Genomic DNA, 23,512 nt, shown 5'->3' with positions numbered 1-23,512 from the left:
CTCTGAAGTCCGCAGTCTCACAGCTGATAAGGGCAGAGCCTGGATTTGAATGGAGTTGGTCAGACCACAGAGCTCTCACTTCCGTGGCCAGCTGCTCCCTCCCCCGTGCACAGGGGCAGTTGGTTTTGCAGCTTTATAAACTGCCCTTATCAGCTGCCTTGGCCTTGTCTGCACGTGTCTGCTGTCCACAAGGCAGTGAGCGACGTGAACATCCCCGAGTGTCCAGCCGGTGTGACATGGGGAGCGGCTAGGCGTGTTGTGTTGGGTTGATTGTAACTGAGTTAAACAGGGCTCTGACCCAACGGCCTTGGGAAGGGACAGCCCCAGACACAGCTGGCTTGCTGGAGAAAGCTCCTTTGCTGCTTTTCCCTCCCCTTCCGTCCAGAAATCCGGCTTGGCAGGCCCTGCTAGGGCTCCTGTTGAATTGAAGTGACCTTCCAGAGCAACCTCTGAGCAGACCCGTGGCACCCCTCCCACGCCCATCCACTCTTTGTCTTCAACAAGTGCCTTGGCTGTTAAGCGACGGGAACTCCTTTTGCAGCCACTTGGGCCCACTGGGAGCTCCAGCTCCTCCTCGGAGCTCCTGTAGCACTTGGTGCCAGCTGGGAGCTGCAGCCGTGGACTGAGCAGGGCTCGTCCTTCCCCCTAAAGATAACATGCAGTGATGTCAAAAGCAGAGACGCTGGAAGATTAACTAGCACGGTCTCGATGTGCAGAAGAGAAAACTGGGGCCCAGGGAGGGAGGGGGCTGGAGGCAGCCTGCCTCCCTCCTTCTCTGGGGGACAGGTAGCAGGCACTGGTGAAGACAGCTCATGCTCCCCCGCCACCCGCCTACCGCGCAGTCCTTCTCTCCACGGAGCTTGGATCCCTCCCGGGGCTGAGCCTGGGTGCAGGCGCGGCCTGCCCGCCCTCCCCCGGCTTGGCCCCGAGGTTCCGAGGCAGAGCTGTCATGCCAGCAAACCAGCCCACGTGGGTGGAGAGCCTCAGACTCACGAGGACCCTGAGGGCCCGTTTAGTTCAACCCACACACCCCTTGAAGGTGCCTCCGCCCGAGTTCATCTTCCAGAGGAGGAGCCTGCGCCTCAGAGAGGTTGACTGGCTCGTCCAAGGTCATCCAGCTGTCAGTGGGACGAGAGCCTCTGGACCCTGCCCTCCGGCTTCTCCACGTCTCTGCCTTAACCCAGCATGCGATGCAGCCCTGGGGCCCTCAGTGAGCGGGCTCCTCAGGGATTAGACTGTCCTGGGAAAAGATTTCCTCCCGAGACTCGCACAAGCCGGGCTCTCTCTCTGGGGCCTCGATGACTGTGTGGGACACACGCGGCCCCACGTCTCCTCTGCCACCGCCGGCCTGCCGCCCACAAGCCCAGCTGACCCACCTGCAGTTTCTCCACTCGCTGTGACCGAACCCACCCATCGGGTCATTTTTCCGTCTCCTCATCCTTCCCCCGTCCCCAGGCTGTCTTTTCAAACGTGGGTCAACAGCCGTCTTCTAACCCTCCGCCTTCCAGACCTTCCCACCCCTTCACCCCCAGCCTGCCTTCGGGCTCCCCAAGGTCTGTGCTCCTGCTGGCTGCCTGCCGCGTGGCCCCACTGCGTGCCGCTCAGGAGGAGGCAAGGCACGTGCTCAGCACCCATCCCGCTGGCTGCCCAGGGCCTGGCTCCTTAGAGATGTGTCTGCAGTGAGTGAGCCTCAACTTTCTGTTTCAAAGATTTTTCTTGAAGGCCAGAAGCCACTTTCCTGCGTCAGTCGACACTTACCCGCCGAGTGACATGGCGTCTGTGTGTGGTTGTCCTTGTCTACTGTCAAGGTGCAGGGTGAGGTGTCCGTGGACAAGATCCTTTGCTCCTAAATGCCTCCACCCTAAACTGTCTTTCTGTCCTTAAAGTTTTGTCCCCTTGAGTCTGAAAGTTTCTGGATCTTCCTACTCAAGTGCGAACAAAAGTAACCTATCGAGACGGAAAACGGTGCGCAGTGTTTCTAAAAATCAGAGAAATGTCAGTCCAGACAGCAGGGAGGTGGCGTTTTTGACCTGATGGGCAAACACCTGTTTTTGGAACTGTCGCTTTAGGAAAACACCCTCAGACTCTGTTGGTGAGAACTGGGACAGCTTTGGGGGACAACTTCACAGTAACCCTAAGAACGCAGACCAGCTCTAGGCCCGTGCCCCACAGGAATGCTCCCAACCACGCAGAGACGTGGGACCGGGCTGGTCATCGGAGAGAGCGTTGTAACGGGGAAACGGTGGCGGGGCCCAGGTGCCCACTAACAGAGGCTGACTGAACCCAGGACAGAACGGTCACACAGCAGCTGTCCCTCTGGCCACTGGAAAAGGTCAGGCAGATCCAGTGGAGAGGTGTGGAGAGACGCCCACTCTCCTGTCACGTGAGGAAAGCGAGCTGCAGAAGGGCCACAGCGTCCCTGTGGGTGAAAAGGAGGAAACGTGGGGAGGGAGGGGGACTCTGAGTGTGTGTGTGTGTGTGTGTGTGTCTAACCCAAGCACTGGTCTCCGCTCTTCAAGGGTCACCTTCCTCTTATATTTGGGGACAAGAAAATTGTGTGTCTCATTGGTGACCACTGAGTCATCCAGCCTGGGCCCCACTTCACCCTCCCCACCACTGCCAGACCGGACCTCAGGTCTGACGGTCCTTGCACAGGGCTGTGGAGGGTGGCCTGGGGCACGTTTTCCATGTCGATTCACAGCCTTCAGAACCATCATCGAGTGGCCAATGTTCCACGTCGCTGTGGCATGTTAAATTGTTCCCTTGATGTTGGTCATTTGGAGTGTATCTGAATTTTCTGTATTGCAATGAACATCTTTATGCATGGAGATTTTTGCTTATATTGACTTTTAAGAGTGAAATTACTAGGTCAAAGAATATAATAATCTTTATCATTCCTGCTAAAGATTGCCAAATTGCTTCCAAAAGAGTTACTCTGATTTATAATATGAACAGCGCTACTTGAATCCTTGCGTCTACAATTTCTAGTATAAACGTGTCAACACTGGGGATTTTTTTCTTTCAGTTGCTGTTTTAGAAGGTTATAAATGGTGCCTCAAAGCTGTTTTTCCTGTTTTTCTCATTACTAGCAAGGGTGGAGTTCACGTTTTCAGAAGGTCTGTTTAAAGGTGTCCCAAGTTGTAGTCACATGTGCTGCTTCCTCGCTACCCGGTTAGATCACAATAAATCGTATCAATGATGATGACAAAACTGCAATTCCAGAGGCCTTCAGAGCACTTCAGAGTTTACAAACTTTTACAACCAATATCTTTTTTTTTTTGAAGTATAGTCGATTTACAATGTGTTAATTTCTGGTGTACAGCATAGTGATTCAGTTATACACACATATATTCCTTTTCAGCTTCTCTTTCATTAGAGACATTACCAGGTGTTGAATACAGCTCCCTGTGCTGCACAGTATGAGCTTGTTACCTGTTTATATACAGTAGTGTGTATCTGCAGATCTCGAACTCCCGGTTTGTCCCTCCACCCCTCCCTTTACCCCCGGTAACCATAAGCTTGTTCTCTATGTCTGTGAGTGTGTTTCTGTTTTGTAAATAAGTTCATTGTATCATTTTTTAGATTCCACTTATAAGTGATGTCATATGGTATTTTTCTTTCTCTGTCTGGCTTACTTCACTTAGTAGGATGATCTCCAGGTCCATCCATGTTCCTACAAATGGCATTCTCTCATTCTTTTTTTATGGCTGAGTCATATTCCATTGTATGTGTGTGTGGTGTGTATAAAAATATACCACAATTTCTTGATCCAGTCATCAGTCGATAGACACTTAGGCTGCTTCCATGTCTTGGCTGTTGTCAGCGGTGCTGCTGTGAACATCGGGGTGCAGGTGTCCTTGCAAATTAGACTCTCCTCTGGACATGTGCCCCGGGGTGGGACTGCTGGGTCGTATGTACAACCAGTGTTTTATTCTACCAGTGACCAAGGCAGGCAGACATTCTCCCCTCCCCTCTTACAGATGAAACCGTTGAAACTGTCCAGAGTATGTTTGGCTTGAGAAACAGAAGCCTGCCAGCATTAATGAAAACAATCGGGGGTTACTCAGAGATGGCAGAGAAACGGCTCAGTTTCTCCCTCTCTGGGGCCGTGTGGTCTCCTCTCTGCTTCTCTCCACATCCTCCTGCTTCTTTGTCAGCGTCTGTGAGACTGAGAAGAGCTGCATCCAGGCCCTGCGTCCTTTCGGCTCAGGCTCCAGCACTCAGCAGTCTGCCCCTAGTTCTTCGTCTTTCAGGGGAGACTCTGGGTTTCCCTCTGCTCAGGTGTCCATCCTGGGTGTGAGGCAGAGTGAGGAACAGGGCCATGTGGTGCAGACAGAGGTGCTGGGGCTGAAGGCACTGTTAGAAGGGTGTGGGAAGGGAAGCAGGGACAGACTTGTAATGCAGTACTTGCTAAAATCTGCCCACTGTGTGGTCCTCTGGGCCTGGCTAGACCGTAACAGTAACAACACGCCAGTATTAACAGTTGTCGAGGGCTGCAGAGACTTCGCTGCAGAAGGCCCTCGCCAAGGCACAGAGGGGATGGTCTCTTTCCTCTCTAACCTCGCCCTGGAACCCACCCCTCAGCCGGGCCCTGCCCGGCCCCTGGCCATGAGGGGCCTTACTAGGCGGATGCAAAAGCCTGGGGTCCCAGGAAGAGGGCGGCAGAGGCTTGTCCCGGCCCTGCCCACTAGCCGAGGCCCCGCCCCCTCTGCAGGTGCGGATCTGGGAGGTCCCCGAGGGCGGGCTGAAGCGGAACATGACAGAGGCACTGCTGGAGCTGCACGGACACAGCCGGCGCGTGGGGCTGGTGGAGTGGCACCCCACCGCCAACAACGTCCTGTTCAGCGCCGGCTATGACTACAAGGTGAGCCGCCATGGGCAGCTGCGGCCAGAGCCAGCCCAGAGGGGAGCGCAGGGAGAGAAGGGCGTCTGCATGGGCCTGGAGGCTACTCCCGAGCACGGTAGCTAACACCATTACATCCATCCGTGGTCACTCATCCACCCAGTCCGCACCTGGCTGGGCGTCTGCTGTGCCCCCGTTGTCCCTGGGGTCCACAGCAGCTGGAGGCACCTTTGCCACCCTCTCCGGCACTGGTCCCTGGGAGAGCGCCCGCCCCATGCCTACACTCTCTGCCTGACCACTTCTTAATCGAGATGTGACCGCTGCCCTCCTGGTAGGAAAAAGGAGCACCCAAAGCTACTGGAGGGAAGGAAAGGGCGCCCCAGCCGGGCATGCCCTGGAGAGGCGTGCCAGCCCCCTGGCCAGGAGGACTTACCCTCTTGGCTGGTAGCAGAAGTGGAGCTCAGGCTGGGGCTGGGGTCTGCCCAAGGACAGCGGTGGATTTGTGTGACAGGGACGCACCAGCCTCTCAGATAGGGCCCAGCGACCTTGTCCTGCCTCCCGGCACACCCAGCCCTGCACGGCACACCTCCCCAGGGCCATCAGGTGTGGCTGGGGACAGACACCCGTGCCAGCAGTGCAGGGCTGAGCCCACCTCCTGCTTGTCCGCCCTCCCAGGTCCTCATCTGGAACCTGGATGTGGGCGAGCCTGTGAAGATGATCGACTGCCACTCGGATGTGATCCTCTGCATGTCCTTCAACACCGATGGCAGCCTGCTCACCACCACGTGCAAGGACAAGAAACTGCGCGTAATCGAGCCCCGCTCGGGCCGCGTGCTGCAGGTGAAGCCCCACAGCTTGTCAAGGGGTACTGGGGCCTGGGGCTCCGCTGTCAGCCAGCCCTGAGGGCAAGGCTGTGCCAGCTCCCTTCTCCCGTGCACCTGACCTGCACCTCCTGGGACCAGCCCGTCTGTTCTGGGCCCTTCTCAACTCGTAGGAACCCTGCCTTGTTCTAAGTGGGGAGAGACCTCAGAACCCTTTCTCGTCCCCACTGACTGCACCCTTCTCCCCCGATGGGGTTTGGCTGCTTGCCCCAGAGGGGTCAAACTGGTGACCCCCTTCAGTGCAGGAATCCCTGCGTGTTGACCCTCGTGGGCACAGGAGGAGGGGACTTGGGACTCACTGCCCAGCCAGCTGTGTGGCACGAGCCTGGCGGAAGTGGTGCAGGGTGCCAGCCCGAGGGACGGCTCCCCGTGGGGAGGAGGAGGGCGGACTTGCTCCAGGACCGGTCTTTGAGTCTCCTGGGACTTGACTATGAGGAAGTGATTAGCTGCCATTTGGGAATAAGAAATTCACATTTCTTGAGCACCTCCTGCGTGCCAGTCACGGGTGTAGATGGGATGGAAAATCTGGTTGAAATGCGAGGTTTACCTCCTGACACAAGAAAGATCGGTGCGTGACCTGGTTGTTTATCATGGAAGAAGCCAGCATTGCAGGACCAGAAGGCCCTCTAGGCGAGTCCTGCCGATGGTAATCATCGTGGGGTTAACGTTAACCACCGTCCACTGGTATTAACCGCCGCCCACTCTGAGCTCGCCGGGTGGCGTGCACCAGGCCCAGGGCTCCACGTCGTCACCTCACTTAATCGCCATCGCAGTCCTCTGAGGCGGCTACTGTTACTGGTCCCATTTCCCACATGGGGACGCTGGGCCTTGGAGAGGGGCAGACTCGACTCTCACAGTTACAGGAGGAGCTAGATTTCACACGCAGCCAGTTGGACCCCAGAGCCGGACGCCGAGCAGAAAAGATGTAAGAGAGCAGAGACCCCAACCTCATCTCACAGGCGCGGACACACACCCAGAGAGGGTGAGGGTCTCCTGCAGGGCTGGACTTTTTTAGCAGAACTTGGCACTAAAATCCCAGAGCAAGCGATGCCAGCCTGGGTCTTTGCACTGCAAGGCCAGCCTCGGGTTTCTACCTAATGCTGACTCGTCCTGGCCAAGGACCCCACATGTTAGGAGGAAAAGGAGGTGTTGTGAGCCGAGAGGCAGAGGGCGGCCCAGCTCGAAGGAGCCCCTGGTGCAGTGAGTCACCAGCAGTGAACCAGCGTGAGCCCCGGCCTCCTGCGCCTCAGGGAGTGCTGGCAGGAGGTGGTGTTGTGCAAGCTAGTAAGAGATGCCTGGGTGAGAGCACCTGGTCCCCTGCCCCGCAAGGCCCTGCCTGGGACGTGGTCCACGTTAGTGCCCGGCTTCCCCGTCCCCTCCCGCTCTGGGCCCGACAGCAGCGGCAGTGGATCCTCTCGTGGCTCTGGGGGTAGAAGGTCCGACGTCCAGGTGTGAGCAGGGCCGCACCCCCGCGGAGGCTCTCGGGAGGGGCCTTCCCTTCCTTGCCTCCTCCAGCTTCCCGTGGCTTCCAGGGCTTGTGGCCCCACCACTCCAGCCTCTCCTCTGCGGTCGCACCAGCTTCTCCTTTCTGCATCCCTGGAATTTCCCTTTGCCTCTCTCTTCTCAGTAAGGACACTCGTGATGGTGTTTACGGCCCCTTGGCTGATGCAGGGGAGTCTCTCCATCTCACGGCCCTTAAACTAAAATCACGTCTCCAAAGACCCTTTTCCAAACAAGGAAGCATTCGCAGGTTCCAGGGATTGGGACGTGAATGTCCCCTGGGGGCCGCAGGGCAGCCCACCACGGCACCCGCGTGCCTGGGGCCCGGCTCACCGGCCCTCTGTCCCTGCCAGGAGGCGAACTGCAAAAACCACAGAGTGAACCGAGTGGTCTTCCTGGGGAACATGAAGCGGCTGCTCACAACGGGGGTCTCCCGGTGGAACACGAGGCAGATCGCTCTCTGGGACCAGGTCAGCGGCAGGCGGGCGGTGGCAACCTGAAAGGCTGTAGCTCCGAGGGCTTGGCTGGGACTGGAGAGGGCGAGGCGCTGCCCTGCCTGGACGCGGGCTGATGCTGCCCCCCGACCCCGCAGGAGGACCTCTCCATGCCGCTGATCGAGGAGGAGATCGATGGGCTCTCCGGCCTCCTGTTCCCCTTCTACGACGCGGACACCCACATGCTCTACCTGGCCGGAAAGGTAGTGGAGGTCGGGGAGGGACGGGGCAGCTTGCGGGAGACCCCTGCCCCCGAGAAGAACCAGCCTAACCTCTCTGGTCTTCCTCTGACCCAACCCAGGTCTCACCCTCTTCTCAAGTCGGACACGTTCTCCTGAGGGGTCAATCACAGAATTCCTTCAGCAGTGAATTGGGGTGGGGCTTTAAGTGGGAATAAGGTCAGAGCCTGGAGTGACTAGTGATGGAGTCTGAGGCACAGGCCAGGAGATCCTGTTTGTCAGGAAGGTTGTCTGTGTGCCCGTGTGTGCGCACACACGCAACACGCGCACACACACCCCGCTCCACCTCCAGCCCACCTCCCCCAGCAAGTCCCTGCGACAGGCCCGCCCGGGGGCTGGAGGCCAAGTCTCCCTGCTTTTCGACACCCCCCCCCCGAGACACACGGAACCTCTTCTCAGCAGCCAGTGGACAGGGCCTGCCCAGCCGGCCCCGGCCCCTCTGCCTCCCTCACCGCCTCCCTCCCGGCCCCCAGGGCGATGGAAACATCCGGTACTACGAGATCAGCACGGAGAAGCCCTACCTGAGTTACCTCATGGAGTTCCGCTCCCCAGCCCCGCAGAAAGGCCTGGGTAAGGCGCCAGGGGTGCCGCGGCCCTTAGGCTGTGGAAGGAGGGACTGGACGCTTGGCTCTTGGGTTGCTTCCCCCACCCTTGAATGAGAAATCAGGCTTGGAAGGCCACAGCTCAGGGCAGGTCAGGAGAGGCCCTACCAGCAAGTCAGGTGCTGCCCTGTGAAGGTCGCCAGCCTGCTACCGCCCGCCTGGCCGGCTGCCTCAGTCCTCAGCGCCTGGCGTCCCCCGGCTTCTCTGTGCTCAGCAGCCTGCAGGGGTGCGCACGGCGCCTTCCTTCCCCTGACAGACAGAGAGGCTGAAGCCCGCCGTGGTTCTGACATCGTGGGAGGTGGTTCAGTAACTCAAGGTCAGATCGGGGTCCAGACCCAGGCCCCTCCTTGAAGCCTCGGGGAAGCCAGGACCCCCAGGGTCCGGAAGCAGCTCTGTCCTTGCACCCCCAGCTCCCAAGTTCCCAAGCGAACCCTCGCGAGGGCTCCAGGTTGACGGGTGCAGGGGGCCGGTCCCCGCGCCCCACCCTCTCCCACCACTGAGCCTCACGGGGCGGTCTAGCCCGCTGACCAACGCTGGCGGTGCGTACGATCCCGCTGTCTCCCGTTTGGGGTCCAGATCACTGAGTGGAAATCTCTTCAGGGGTTCTGTTCCCTCCTCCCCTTAGAACTGAGTCTGGCTTGGTCCCTCTGAGGATCTGGTGTTATGGACAGGGCCTGAGGGCCAGCTGCAGAGACCGCAGGGCTGGAGGGCCCCAGGGGCCCCCCTCAGTGACCAGCAGCAAAGTGAAGGCCCGGAGATATGCCTGAGGGCCTAGTGACCGTCCCGCTGGGTGACCCTTCCCCCGCGCGCAGCCTTCCCCACCTCCCTCACTGTTGCCCTGCCGTCAGATACTGTAACAAGCCACCTGGACTTTGGAGCCCAGCCAGGCTTATATTCTGGTTCATCTGTGCCCATAACCCCCTGAGTCTCAGTTTCCTCCTCTGTAAAGTGGGGACAATCAATAGCCCTGCCTTGAAGGGCTGTTGTAAAGCTCAGAGGCCATGTGTACACAGCACCTGGCAGAGCACCTGGCTCCTCCTGCTCCTGCACATAGTCATTCAACAAACCTTTACTGGGAACCAGCTAGTCCCAGGGTACAGTGATAAATGAGAGGGAACACGGCCTCACTCACATCCCTCTGAGGGCAGACAGACAATAAACAAATAAGGAAGGAAAATACTGGGTGGTAGTGAGTTCTAAGAACAGAATCACCCCGTGGGTGATAGGACAGGGGGAGCTGGGAGCTGGGAGCTGGACCAGGCCAGGTGGCTGGGAAGCCTTGCTGTGGAGGAGACATTGCAAACTATGACCTGGAAGGCAGGAAGGCGAAGAGCAGCGCCTGCTGGTGCAAAGGCCCCGAGGCCCGAATGAGCCTGGCCTGTGCCAGGAGCAGAAGGGGTAGGGGTGGCTATGCGCAGAGTCGTCTCTGCAGCGTGTGGAAGACGGGGAAGGGGTCAGAGGGTTTGGGTGGAGGCCGGGCCGGGGCCAGGTCGCATGGGGCGCGTTAGGGTGCATTAGAGTTCTCAGAGAAACCAAATATATTTATAAGAGGGGACTTACAAGGATTTGGCCCACAGGATTATGGAGGCTGCGAAGTCCCATGATCTGCTGTCTGCCGGCGAGAGCCCCAGCAGAGCCCGCAGTGTCACTCAGTCCAAGTCTGAAGGCCTGAGACCCAGGGGGGCCGATGGTGTGACTCCAGGCCGAGGGCAGGCGATGAGATGAGCTGTCCCAGCTCACGCATGAGGCCGGAGAAGGGGGCAGCGTCCTCCCTCCTCCACCTCTTGTCCTAGCCAGACCCTCACCGGCCCGGCCAACGCCCGGCCGCGCTGGAGGGGCACACCTCTCCTGACTGCGCTGCTGCCGCCACACGGGGGCGGCGCTGGGGTTTTGCTGGGAACTCGCGCGGGGCTTCCTTTGTCTTGGGTGGGTGGGTGGGTGGAGGTGGGACACGGGGACGTGCTCTGACAGGTCAGTTTAAGATGGCTCTGGCTCCTGCAGGGAGAGTGGATTTGGGAGAATGGAATTTGAAGGGACAGGGGGAAAGCAGAGCCGGGGCAGGAGGCCACCGCCTATCTAGGCGTGAGAGGGTCGTGGCTGGGGGCGGCGTGTCGGGGAAGACGAGAGGGAGACTCCGGGGGTGCTTAGAAGGCAGGGTCAGCAGGACCAGGGGAGATGGGGTGGGGGGGAGGGCCGGGGGAACCGCTTCTCCCCGTCCTCGCACCTGTGGTCGCTGTTGAGTGTCTGCCACCAGCTAGACGTTTTTCGTAGGTTCAGAGGGGCTGCCTGACTCACCCCAGGCAGGTCCCGCAGCTCCTCAGTGGCAAAGCCCAGACTCAAACCCAAGTCTGCTAGTTTCAGGTCCCCCTTGGTACCACGATGCCGTGGGACTCCCTTATCTGGAAGAGCCAGCCGGAGACGGGGACCCTAACTCATACTCACATCTTGGAGGAAGAACTAACGATATCTGTCCTCATCGTGGTCCCGGCAGTTGACAAGCATCTTCACACTCAGCCCCCTGACCGTCTCCTGAGGAGCCCCCACTGGGTTCCTCTAAGCTCAGGGGGGCAGTGATTTACCCAAGGACCCGCAGCCGGAAGGAGGGCAGAGTCAGGATTCAGACCCAGGGTTCTGTCCCACCCAAGGCTTGTGCTCCTAACACCACGCTGCGCTGTTCCCTGCAGTGGAACAATCTGTAGGTGCTCAGAGGCGCAGCTGTGAGGGGCTTGTGTCTTGTGCACACTCAGACGGTACGTGCTCGCTCGCACGCACGCGTGTCGGTCATAGAAGCGCATGAGGAAGTTGCCACCTCAGGCTGCACGTAAACCTCAGGGGTGCACGAGGAACGCTTCCTCCCTCCTTCTCCAGACGGGGGACACAGGCTTTGGGAAACCAGTTCATTTCAGAAGGTGATGTGGCTCAGACAGCGACAACACTGTGCCCTCAGGCAAGCCCCTGCCCCTCTGACCCTCAGAAGTCTCCCATGTAAGAAGAGCACATTCAGTTCAGTCCTGCGGCCCCTTCCGGCTCTCAGAGGCCGGGTTCTGCCGTGTGACCCCGCGTGAGGCCGGGCTGGCCCACAGGACGCATTTGAGAAGTCACCACCCAGAGACAGGGCCGGACTCAGGAAGCCCCGGGCCCGCCTCCTGCCCTCCAACCCTAGTGCCCTCCTCCTGGGCCTTTCCCCTGGCCGAGGTCATCAGGCAGGGGGGCTGGGAAGGGGTTCCCCAGCCCCCGCAGCCGCGTGTGCCTGTCCACAGGGGTGATGCCCAAGCACGGGCTGGACGTGACCGCCTGCGAGGTGTTCCGCTTCTACAAGCTGGTGACTCTCAAGGGCCTGATCGAGCCCATCTCCATGATCGTGCCACGGAGGGTGAGTGGGGCAGGGCTGGCCTGCCCGCCGCTGACCATCGGCCTGGCAGAGCCCAAAAGGAGCCCTGCGGATTGGGGTCTTCAGGCCCAGTCTGGGGTGGTGGGTGGGGGGCGCTCCCTGGTGAGGAGAGCTTGGCTTACTAAGGAAGGCAAGGTGGGCACCAAGCAGGAAGCTTGGAGGCTGGAGGGCAGGTGGCGTGGCTGGAGGTCAGCGAGGAGAGTCTGCCTGGGGAGCAGGGGCTTCTCAGCGGCTCCCATCTGTCCACTCTCTGCTCTCCCCGCTGCAGTCGGATTCCTACCAGGAAGACATTTACCCCATGACGCCGGGCACCGAGCCAGCTCTGACCCCCGACGAGTGGCTGGGAGGCATCAACCGAGGTACCGCGCGGGTGGGCTTCCCGGAGGAGGCTCGGGGCCGCAGCCTTGGCCCTCGGAGCAGCTCGCTCCTTCCCCTCGCGTGGCCTCCTCGATGAGCCTGCGCCATGCTCGGGCGACGTCCAGGCACGTGCAAATGAGAGCCACCGCCACCTGGCCGTCCCTCGAATTGTCAGTGCGAACGTGTCCCTTCCTCCCTTAGACCCCGTGCTGATGTCCTTGAAAGAAGGCTATAAGAAGTCCTCCAAAATGGTGTTCAAGGCTCCCATCAAAGAAAAGAAGAGTGTTGTGGTCAACGGAATAGATTTGCTAGAGAATGTCCCACCCAGGACAGAGAACGAGGTACGGGGTGTCAGTTACCGCCTCCCACACCCTGGAAGCGCGACACCCTTGCATTCCAGTTGGCGGCAGGCCCTGAGCCGGCTCCGCCCTGAAGCGCTTCTCTCTCTGGGATAGGTACCGTAGGTGGCCAGCCGTTGGCTCCCGTCGCCTCTGACCCCAGTAAGCAGAGGCCGGGCTGTGGGAGGCTGGTGATGCTCCTGCCCCCCGCTAGCCCGGCGTTACGTGTCCTCATGTATCCATCTCAGAATGTCGCTGTAGCTTAGTGTTCCAGGAGTTACGCACTCCTGGCTCGCAGGGGAAAGCCAGCCTCGTGCATCCCGACCCAGCCTTCCTCCCTGGCGAGGCAGCAGCGACGGGGCTGACAATTTCCTGTTTTTGTGGAAGAGACTGAGTGTTTATGAAAGTGCTCTTTGTACCGTTTGGAAAAGAAGCAGCTCCCTCGGGGGCACCCAGAGCTGGGCCTTGTCCACGCCCCCGGGAGGCCTGTCCTTCCAGCCGCACCCTCAGCCCCGGCCAGTCCAGCCAAGCCCAGCCAGGGTTCATGGCACGTGCACCGTGAGCCGGGCGCTGGGTCTGATGCGGCCGGAGTGGGGGTGGCTGCAGGGACCCGCCTGCACTTGGGCCCTGGCTGTCAGGCTCCCAGGCTGTGCTCACACCAGCTCCCGCCAGGCAGGTACAAGCTTGGGTGTGCCTGTGAGGGTCCTGTGTCAGCAGGGAAGATGGTAGGTAAATGAAGCACTAGGTTAGAACCTCTAAAAGGCGAGCTCAGGATATTTGGAAAGCTGACCTGTGTGGACTCGTCCCTGCCTCTGTGGCCCAGATCCACGTCTGCATAGGCCAGAGCTTCCCTCGGTTTTGCCTCACGGGTCGGGTGGGGGTGGGGGTGGGCAGGGGCAGAAGCCCTGAGCTGAGTCTGGAGAAGGCAGAGCCGCAGGGACCCGAGTCACCTTTAAGAAGAAAATACACACACACACACACACACACACACACACACACACACTTATGAATTTCCCTTCAGTACCTGCGTCCAGTCCCTGGGAATTAAAAAAGGCCTCGTTGACACATCGGAGCCAATAATCCCTGATAATCAGCAGTCGCGGCTGCAGTGGTGGGGGGAGCGGCGGGGCCCTGCCCCCCAGATGTCACCTCTCACCCCCGACCCCCCTCTGTCCACCAGCTCCTCCGAATGTTCTTCCGGCAGCAGGATGAGATTCGGAGGTTGAAGGAGGAGCTGGCCCAGAAGGACATCCACATTCGGCAGCTCCAGCTGGAGCTGAAGAACTTGCGCAACAGCCCCAAGAACTGCTAGCCCCACGGGGTGGCCTCCCAGGCCGGCCTCCCGTCCCTGGGCCTCCCTCATCCCTGAGCCCAGCGACGAGCTGGGGCTGGAGTGGGGGGAGAGCTCAGGGCCCACCTGCCGCTTGAGAACTGGAAGCTGACCTCTGACCTCTCGACCTCGTGCACTCAAGTCCCCAGCCTCTCCTGGAGACCCGTGCTGGCAGCCCCTTCCCCTGCCACACCAGGAGCCCTGGCGTCCCCCCGGCCGGGCGGAGACCACGGACGCCCCGAGGGGTGCCCTCAGTGGACCAAGGAGTAGAGGGGAAGCCAAGACTCCAGTGGACCTGGAAGCTGCACTTCTCCCCTGCCAAGGGACTGCCGGGACATCTCAGCAGTCCCTGCTGGGCTCACAGCGTCCCAGTGACACGCAGCAAGGGCTGGATCGCAGGCACCTGCGGTCCTCCCCGCCCCCGACCCCGCGCCCTCTCTTCCCGGCAGCCCTGGACGCCTGACTCACCTGACGAGGTTGCGAGCGGCCCAGCTCCACTCTGTCTCTTGCCCCTCTCTCTTGTCTTCAGGGAATTAAGAGGATCGTTCACCAAGGCCATAATGACCCCTTGCCTTCCCCTGATGCTGTTCAAAGCTCTGGCCACACCCTTTCCCCATTTACTTTCTGAGGTAGGCAGGGTAGGGAATACTGTCCCCATTTTACAAATGACAGAACTGAGGAATGCAATGGGGAAGAGACTGAGTCACCCAGCAGGTCACAGTGGGCTCAGGACCAGGGCCGCTGGTGTCCAGGACCTGGGGCCCCGGCCCTTCCTATTGTATCAAGATGCCAGTCCTCCAGGGGCTTCTCCAGGGCCCGGGTCTCTGGAGGAGGAGGACCACCTGCCAATGCCAGTAGTGCCAACGTGTCACACTGCCCTCGGTGCCCCTGCACCCCCCCGGCCCCCCGAGGACTCCCTCTGAGATGAGGCCTCTTCCTCCTGGAAGGCGAGGCTGAGCAGGGTGGAGCAGCCCTGGGGACGGCGGCGCAGGGGCCTCTCACCCTGCTCTCAGCCACGCAGCCTTACGCTTGTAGGACGACCACAGCCCCACATCAGCACAGCACTTTAAAGTTTGCACAGTTCTGCGACACATAGGATCCCATTTGAGCCTCACCTTTGTTCCTGGAGGTGGGGCGCATTCTCCCCACTTTGCAGATGAGGAAACTGAGGCCCGAGGTCACAGGATCCTGGGAGATGCCACATTTCACTTGGTCTTCTGCAATTTTCTTTTTTTTTTTCCCATCCTTTCACCCTTCACTTCTCACTACCCACAGAGTCCATGAACACTGTTCTCAGAAAACTCACAGTTTGGGGGTGAGGTCTGGCCTGCGGACCAAGAAATGGGTGTTCACCCTTCTCTCTCATTAGCCTGGATCTTCCAGACGCATTATGCTCCACACCCGCTTGTCCAGTGGCCGCCCTGCAGGACATCCATCCACAAGGCTGGGTTCCCGGAGCCCCTGAGGCGGCCTGGGCGGGGAACGCCCCCCAGCCCCTTGGGGTTCTCCGCCAAGAGCCCTCCACCGCCTCACCCCAGACCCGCAGCTAGGCTCCGTCAGCTCTCACCTCCTCCCCCCACGCGTCCGAAGCTTTTTTCTTCCCCACTGACCTTTGTGGTCCTCTGTGACTATTTATGCTGCCTCCTGAGGACAGAATTGAAATAAAGTGTTTTCAACTTACCAGACCTGGACGTGACCATCTCACTTAGCCTGGCGGCTCTTGCTCTTGGTCACCGTGGTCTCTTGATGGTTAACTCCCCGCCCACAGCTCCTTGGCTTTTTTGGAACAACAAACCGCGTCTGTATCTACAGGTACAGTTGCACACTGTCATCTCCCTATAGCAGAGCTGAGCCTCAGCACTGTTGACATCTGGGGCTGGGCCGTGCTTTGCTGTGCGGGCTGTCCTGGGCACCGCGAGCTGTTTGGCAGCCTCCCTGGCCTCCACTGGTCAGAGCCACGCAGCCCCTACCCGGTCGTGATAGACAGAAGTATCTCCAGATTTCACCCAACGTCCCCTGGGGGCTCAGAACCGTCCCAGTTGAGACCCCGCTCTGCAGCTGCTTGGCGGGCGTCTGCTGTGTGCCCAGCCCTGTGTGAGGTCTGGAGGCCACCCGTGTTTAGGACATGCCTGGAATGATGCTTCTCCGTTTACAAAGCACCTTCCATCTACTTGGCTCCTCTGAGCCTCATGGCAGCTCCCGTGGTATGTTCTACTTATTCCCGTCTTCAGGAAGAGTAGCCAGGTCCAGAGTGTGACGCGCTCCAGGTCACGTAGCTGGTGTCACGGGGAAGACACACAGTGAGGTGGACCGTCTGAGCCTGGAACCAGGGGCGGCATGTGCTCCCAGTCCTCAGCCAAGCCCAGCGCTGGGCAGGGGCTCCCCGGGGAGGAGGGCTGGGGCCCATGGTGACACAAAGAACGGTGGGCAGGGGCTGCCAGGCCCCCAGGACACCCCAGTCTCTCACCGAATCAGAACTGTCATTGAACAGAGTTGTTGGGCTGCAGAGTGGACAGACATGTGGCGGTGTGGACACCACGGAAGGGCCGGAGGAAAGCAATGAAAGTCTTAGAAAAGAGGGCTGGAGGGGCAATGACAAAAGGCGGCGGAAGAGCATTGGCAGGACCGCGGAGACGGGCTGTGTGGCGTTAAGCAGTTCACTTCTCTCTGGGCCTTACTTATGAGGGGACAGGACAATTGCAGGTCCCTTCCTGGCCTAACACTTGAGTTTCCACTATACCAGCAGTGGGGAGAATGGGACAGGCCCCCAAGGTCACCACTGTCTAGCTCGAGGGGTGCAGAGAAGTCTGTCAGGAGAAGGGGAGCAGCTGACGGCTTCCTCCGGGGCTTGTGCAGACAAGTGCTTCTGCCAGCGTGGATCAGAGAAAGACGCCCCTGGGGTTTCTGCCGGGGAGCCCACAGTCCTGGGCTTGGAGGCAGCGCTAAGGTCACTGAGTTTGACCTCCGCAAGCCCCTCCTCCCGGGTGCTGAGGGAAGCGGGTGGGGCTGCGTCTTCGACTGAGGCTCCCCCCAACCTGGGCCGGGGGAGCAGGCGGATGCACAGGGCGATCTGTCCCACCCGACCCCCGTCCTGAGCCCAGCCGGGCAGCTCTTTCATCATCACTTGTCCCGCAGGTGGTCTGAGGGGTGGAGCGTGGTCTCCCTCCAAGCAGCCGGTCTCCCGGCTGCAGGTGCTGAGTCGGTTGCTCAGTGGTTGCCCAGGTGTCCTTGAGTTCTCCACACACTCGGATGGCTCCCCGCCTGGTCCGACGCTGATCCCGCTGCCAGTTACGGCCCCGCCCTCCACGCTGCTGTGGCGACTGTAATTCCCCCACTGCCCTGCTCCCCGCCAGGTGCTTGCTCCTGCTTTTCCCCAGCTGAGAACACCTTGGGCTAAACCCCCGCCCCTTCTCTTGCACGGAACCCCTGGTCTGGCGTTCTCCCACGTACCAACGCCTACTTGGACTTTCAGCTCAGTCTAACACACACTGAGTGGCTGGATCCACTCCGTGCCGGGCGCTGGGAAGCCAGGGGCAGACGGGAAAGAACCAGCGCCCTGAGAGGCTCAGCCAGGGGCCCGTCCTCGGGCATCGTGCCACCAGCAGGCTGGGGCGAGCTCCACCCTCGGCCGCGATCACCGTGGGAGAGGCAGTTTGGGACGGCTGGCTCCGAATTCCCTCCAGCCGGCCTCCCGAGACCCCAGACGGGCCTGGGCTTTTCAGACTCTCCTGGCTCCGGGCAGACATCCTAGGCCACTGGTGGACCGTGCAGGGTCTGGCCGCTCCTTCACTGTGGGGAAAGACTCCATACGGAAAACACCTCCACCACGAGGGCCCTGCCCCTCAGCCGTCCAGCTCGGCCACGCGGCCGGGGCTGCCTGGAGCAGGGGCAGCATGACCAGATCCTTCTCCTCCCCAGGTCGGCCAGTCCGGGGGCTGCAGGCGGAGGAACAGGCTGGGGAGGAGGCCCTGTCTGCAAGTTGGCAGAAGCCCCTTGTTCTCTGCACACGTGTTTCTATTTGGGAACAACCTGCAGGCTGTCTTCCTTGGAATTTTAATTCAGTAACAAACCCAGATGGATCGGCCTCACCTAGAGAAGGGTCGGGTCTGCAGAGCGCTAGGAAACTGCTGCCCCAGAGCCCCTCCCTTGCACCAGCTGCCAGCTGCCTGGAGCCCCCACTAGCACGCAGCCCCTTTGGGTGAAACACGGCCCTAGCCAGGGCCCGCCTGCTCCGCAGCTCCCCTGGGACGGGACGCTGACGTGACCAGGGCTGACAGACTGAGTGAAGGAAGCAGGGCAGGCACAAGTGGGAGGAGGGAGGTGGGGACACTGAAGACAAAGATCCTAGACTTCAAGGTCACGGTGGTGGAGACGAGATTCAAAGACCAGGAGACTTTGCTGGGAGCTTGAATCCAGCCAGCAGGTGGCAGATTACAGCCTTCCTGTCCAGCCCATTTCTCCTGAGCGGGTCCCTTCCACCACCTCCCACCCCTCCCCAGAATTACAGACCCAACACCGGCAGGAGGGCCTCGTGGCAAAGCAGACCAGCTAGGATCAGAACCACCTCACGATAGAAGAGGGGGCCCAAGAGTAGGCAGCAGGACCACCTCGCTGCCCTAGTGGCAGGGGAGGCCACCTCCCCTTCCTGAGGCTGCACCCAGACCTGCGGGCGGGAGGCTGCAGCAGCCATCCTGCCCCAGCCCAGCCCTGACCTGCTCTGTGACCCTGAGCAGCTTCCGCCACCCAATCCCCCCCCCAACCCAGGGAGCATGGACAGCCTGCAATTCCAAGAGGCTTGGAGCTGAGGAGGCAGCAGAAGGAAGAGGCTGGAACCTGGAGTGGGGGAAGGCAGGGCGGGAGGGACGAGCAGGGTCCAGCCCGGTGGTCACAGCCCAGCCCAGGCCCACGCAGCCTCTAGGAAGCCGCTGATGCGAGGAAAGGAGCCGCGTGCCTGCACGGATGTGGCACGGGACAGAGGAAGGGGACTGCAGCCAGACCACGGAAGCCCAGAATCCTTGCCCCGGCAGGCTTGCACAAAGGGAAGGGGGCTGGGGCAGTGGTCAGGGCAGACTTGAGGGTGTGCATCTTTGGTGGGGGTGGGGGAGGAGGAAGGGAAGGAGGAGCTGGGGAGAGAGGGAGAGGGTGGGGCACATGTTAGGAGACCTCCCAGGACCAATGCTGGGACAGGAGACGCCCCCTGCCAGCGGGTGGGGCACCTGGCTTTACACCTCTCTTACACCAGCACCACCCCAACAGGGGACCGAGGACAGTGCTGGCTGCACCCAGCCTAGCAAGTGTCCTTCAGACTCTGACACACGAACTCCTTTGGGTTCTTTTATCCCTGAAAGCACCAGCTGCCCCCTGGGGCTGCCTGGCACTGTCCTGGGAGAGTCCTCCACCCACCTGAGGGTCTCCCACCCTGACTTGTCCCTCACCTGCTCCTCAGGATGCCTGAAGTTCACACACGTGTCCATCCAGGGCAAACTCACTTGTAATAGATTGCGTTTCTCACTCTCTTTGCGTACTGGGAGACAAATAGTTTTCATCTTAAAAATTATTTTATCAAATATTTACCAAGTGGCTCTTCTGCATCAAGTATTATCCTAGGTGCTGGGGCTAAAGATGAACAAGGTCTGCTTCCTGCTCTCAGAGAGCTTCCAGTATAGTCTATCGTTAAAATTCACATGCGGTGCGGAGAAGGCTGTCTGGAAGGACCAAGGTGATCAGCGATTTCCTCAGGGTGATGAGGTAACAGATTAATACTGGTCTTTTTGAATATCTACATTTTTTTTACAACATGCAATGTTCTTCAGTAAAAGCGGAAGGTACTTGTTTCGTTTTAAAGATGCTTGAAACCCATGTAAAGGCTTAGAATTTGCCGCTGTTTCCCTTGCGAGAAACCTCAGGCTTATTCTGTTCAGCTCACCAGGGAACTGGGCCGTCTCCTCCCTCTGGACCAGAAGAGGAGACTCGGCAGTTGGATGGGTGAGCAGCTCGGGTGTGGCCAGGTGTCACTTCTGCTGGACGCTTGACGGGAGGGGGTCCTGACAGGAGACCCCCAGCTCCCCGCCGCCGGGATGCATGGCTCACGTGGACTCCTGCACAAGCGAAGGTGACAGCAGGTCTCCACGGGTCCTCGGCTCAGCCTGCCCTGCAGCCCCCCCCTTTTTTAATTTATGGAATTATAGTCGGTTTATAATGTTATGTTAGCTTCTGGTGGACAGCGTAGTGATTCAGTTATACGTATGCATTTCTTTTCATATTCTTTTTCATTATAGGTTATTACAAGTTATTGAATATACTTCCCTGTGCTGTACAGCAGGACCTTGTGGTTTATCTATTTTATATATAGTAGTTAGTGTCGGCAAATCTCAAACTCCCAATTTATCCCTCCCCATCCCCTTTCCCCCCAGTAACCATAAGTTTGTTTTCTACGTCTGTGAGTCTGTCTCCGTTTTGTAAATAAGTTCATTTGTGTCTTTTTTAAAATTCCACATGTAAATGACATCATGTGGTATTTTTCTCTTTCTGGCTTACTTCACTTAGACTGACCATCTCCAGGTCCATCCATGTAGCTGCAAATGGCATCATTTTATTTCTTATGGCCGAGTAGTATTCCATTGTGTAAGTACACCCAACTTTATCCAGTCATCTGTCGATGGACATTTGGGTTGCTTCCATGTCTTGGCTCTTGTAAATAGTGCTGCTATGAACATTGGGGAGCACATGTCTTTTCAAATTAGAGTTCCCTCTGGATATATGCCCAGGAGCGGGACTGCTGGATCATATGCTAAGTCTAGTTTTAGTCTTTTGAGGAATCCCCATACTGTCCTCCACAGTGGCTGCACCAAACTGCATTCCCACCAGCAGTGCAGGAGGGCTCCCTGTTCTCCACAGCCTCTCCAGCATTTATCGTTTGTGGACTTTTTAGTGATGTCCGTCCTGACTGGTGTCAGGGGACACCTCATTGTGGTTTTGACTTGCGTTCCTCTCCTAACTACAAATGGCCAGTAGGCACATGAGAAAATGCTCAGCATCCCTGCTTCCTCCTGAAGCTGCCTTGGCCTTCCCTGGTCCCTCAGGTCTGGCTCCTCCCACTGACGTCCTCCCTGCCCCTCCTAGATGTCCCCAGTCCCTAATCTTGCCTGCAGGGGAGCGGGAGCTGGGTCCTCACCCTCCCCTTCCCCAGCCACTTTGTGCGGTGTCAGCCCTGTGACCGCCTCCTCGGCCACTGGGCCGTTCCTCCTCCTCAAGTCAGAACCCCAGGCTGTCCAGATACTTACTGTCTCAGCCATAAACTGTTGAAGCCTCTCTGTTACGTCACACAATTACTGTTTCTTTCTGGGGCAAGGCCCTTTGAGAGCTGCTCTCTCAGCCAGCTGCAGTGTTGTTGACTCGGGCCACCAGGCGGGTATCAGAGCCCCGTCTTTCAGTTACCAATTTGTGCCCTTTGCCCAGCGTCCCCCAGAACCCCGGCCCCCCAGCCTCTGGCAGCCACCCCTCTACCCTCTGTTCCTGAGTCTGGCTTTTTAGAGTCCACAGACAAGGGATATCATACAGTGTTTGCCTTTGTCTGGCTTGTCTCACTTGGCATAATGCCCTCAGGGTCCATCCATGTGGTCACAAAGGGCAGGAGTTCCTTCTTTCTAGTAATCTGAGTTCTTAAAGTGGAAGTAGTTTTTGGCCTGAGAACAGAGCGGCATTCCAGTCAGGGCCCAGCGTGTGCAGAGTCACGGAGGAAGGAAACAGCCGACGCAGGTGAGTGAGGAGGGAGCCTGAGGGCCTGGCGCTGCTAAAGCCAAGGAGAAGGCTGGTGGGCCGACAGTCTGCAAAGGCCGTCCACTGCAGCTGTCTATTCGGAACGCACTTTTAAGCAGTGGAAAGCCACGGGAGGTTTTTAAGCATCAGAGTGATCAGATGAGATGTGCATTTGAGAAAAATCAGTGGGGAGAATGGAAAGAGAGACACTTAGGGCAAGAGGCTGGTAAGGAGCTCCTGGGCGTCCCTGGGTGAGACGTGAAAAGACCTGAACTCAAGACTCCGGAGCAGGAGGTGGGGGAGGGGCTGCCGTATGTAATAAAACACCCTGCGGTGTGGCAGAGAGATCAAAGGAATAATTATTCTTAGTGGGTTATGAAATCAGTTTAGTGGGCTGCCACCAGCATTCTTGGGTAGAATAGAAAAGAACTAAGTAGAATAGAAAAGAAATATTCCGAGCTCCAGACGGCACAAGAGGATCAGTGACTTGCTGTGCATGGCAGGTCCCCGAAATCGGTGGGCTTGACTTCCTGGCAAACTGCTGCATTGTTCCACTTTTCTGTGCAGGACCACTAAATGCTTCTCAGTGGCTGCATGCCGAAATAAAAGCAATTCATTGCGTTCGTAAAAAAAGTGTGCAGGGAACTTTGTTAAGCAGCGTACATGCCTGCCTGGCTCTGCTGGGGGGGTGCGGAGAGGCATGGGAAGTCTGCTCCTCACTGTGGGTCACAACCGGCCAAGTCTGGAAGCCACTGGTCTGGAACGCACTCATGGTGCGGAGCAGAGGATACCTGCCAGCGGAATTCCCAGGAGAGAGAGTCAGCTCTCGTGCAGCGGTCGGGGCGGCTTCCCGGAGGATCTGGAGGGAGGGACGTGGGCCTTGAAGGAGGACAGGGTCTGGGTGGGAGAGAAAGGGAAAGGCGCCCGTGGCAGGGAGACGCGGTGGGTACCTGGCCGTCTCGCTGGAGCCCTCCCTCCTCTTCGCCTTTCCTAACAGCCTCATGATGTTATCTTGGCCGGGGTAACATTTCAGTCTCGGCACAGAGAAGCATCTGCTGACAGCTTATCTTTCCTCTGGCACTTACGGAAAACCTATCTGTCACAGAACCCATGTCTCTTCTGACCTTCCACACCGGGGCAGCAAGTTCATTCTCCAAACAGCTCCCTTGACTCACAAACAAGGGACATGAACGCTTTCAGGAGAAAGAACTGAATGAGCAGAGACCTGGGTTCAAGATCTGACTCAGAAGCTCGTTCGTCCAGTCACTGACTGTTTCTAAACCCCGTCTCTCCCATCATGAGATGGGCTAATCAGCACTGCCCAGCCTTTCTCCCAAACTTGCAAGCATCAAATCAAAAGACGTAATGGGTGCAAACCAAAATTTCCAGGGAGGCAGACTGGTCACTTTCCCCACTTGCCAGAGGCCCAATTAATGTCAGATCTTCTGACAAACACGATCTGGCAGCCTGGTCCCTATTGTAGCAAATAAGAGAAGTTATTGTTTTATCAGCTGGCACCAGAGTTCCTTTGAGGGAAGGAAGTGTCTTTGTTTAGGAAAATACCTCGATAGGCCCTCTGGGGACAGAAGGTGGGGCCCTAAGGACATGGGTGGGGAGGGAGAAACAAAGACAGCGCAATAGCTCTGGGAGGATTTGGGGGGAGGAACAGCACGGGAGAGGGAAAAGGGGAATTAAGCAGCGTGGTCAGTGACTAAAGCCCTAGCCCGCGAGACTCTGGGGACGGTTCCTAAGAACAGAGAGCTCTGGACTGCAGTTCTG

The 23,512-nt window shown here is 58.6% G+C and overlaps 1 protein-coding gene across 4 annotated transcripts in view; it reads left to right on the top strand.

The window, feature by feature from the left end:
- The window catches only part of CORO2B (coronin 2B), a 98,401-nt gene extending 82,750 nt beyond the window's left edge, over positions 1–15,651 (top strand). For all 4 annotated transcript variants that reach the window (XM_072951165.1, XM_072951166.1, XM_072951167.1 and 1 more), the window contains exons 4-12: positions 4,715–4,864; positions 5,519–5,683; positions 7,578–7,694; positions 7,817–7,921; positions 8,431–8,527; positions 11,820–11,932; positions 12,219–12,309; positions 12,509–12,648; positions 13,826–15,651. In XM_072951165.1, the coding sequence (XP_072807266.1) occupies positions 4,715–4,864; positions 5,519–5,683; positions 7,578–7,694; positions 7,817–7,921; positions 8,431–8,527; positions 11,820–11,932; positions 12,219–12,309; positions 12,509–12,648; positions 13,826–13,957 (1,110 nt within the window). In that variant the 3' untranslated portion in view covers positions 13,958–15,651. The remainder of the gene's footprint in view (positions 1–4,714; positions 4,865–5,518; positions 5,684–7,577; positions 7,695–7,816; positions 7,922–8,430; positions 8,528–11,819; positions 11,933–12,218; positions 12,310–12,508; positions 12,649–13,825) is intronic.
- The last annotated feature ends 7,861 nt before the right edge of the window (positions 15,652–23,512 follow it).

Source organism: Vicugna pacos, chromosome 27, assembly GCF_048564905.1.
Source record: "Vicugna pacos chromosome 27, VicPac4, whole genome shotgun sequence".
NCBI classification, from domain to species: domain Eukaryota; kingdom Metazoa; phylum Chordata; class Mammalia; order Artiodactyla; family Camelidae; genus Vicugna; species Vicugna pacos.
The sequence above is the reverse complement of the archived record's forward strand: the minus strand, read 5'-3'. Positions and strand labels throughout refer to the sequence as shown.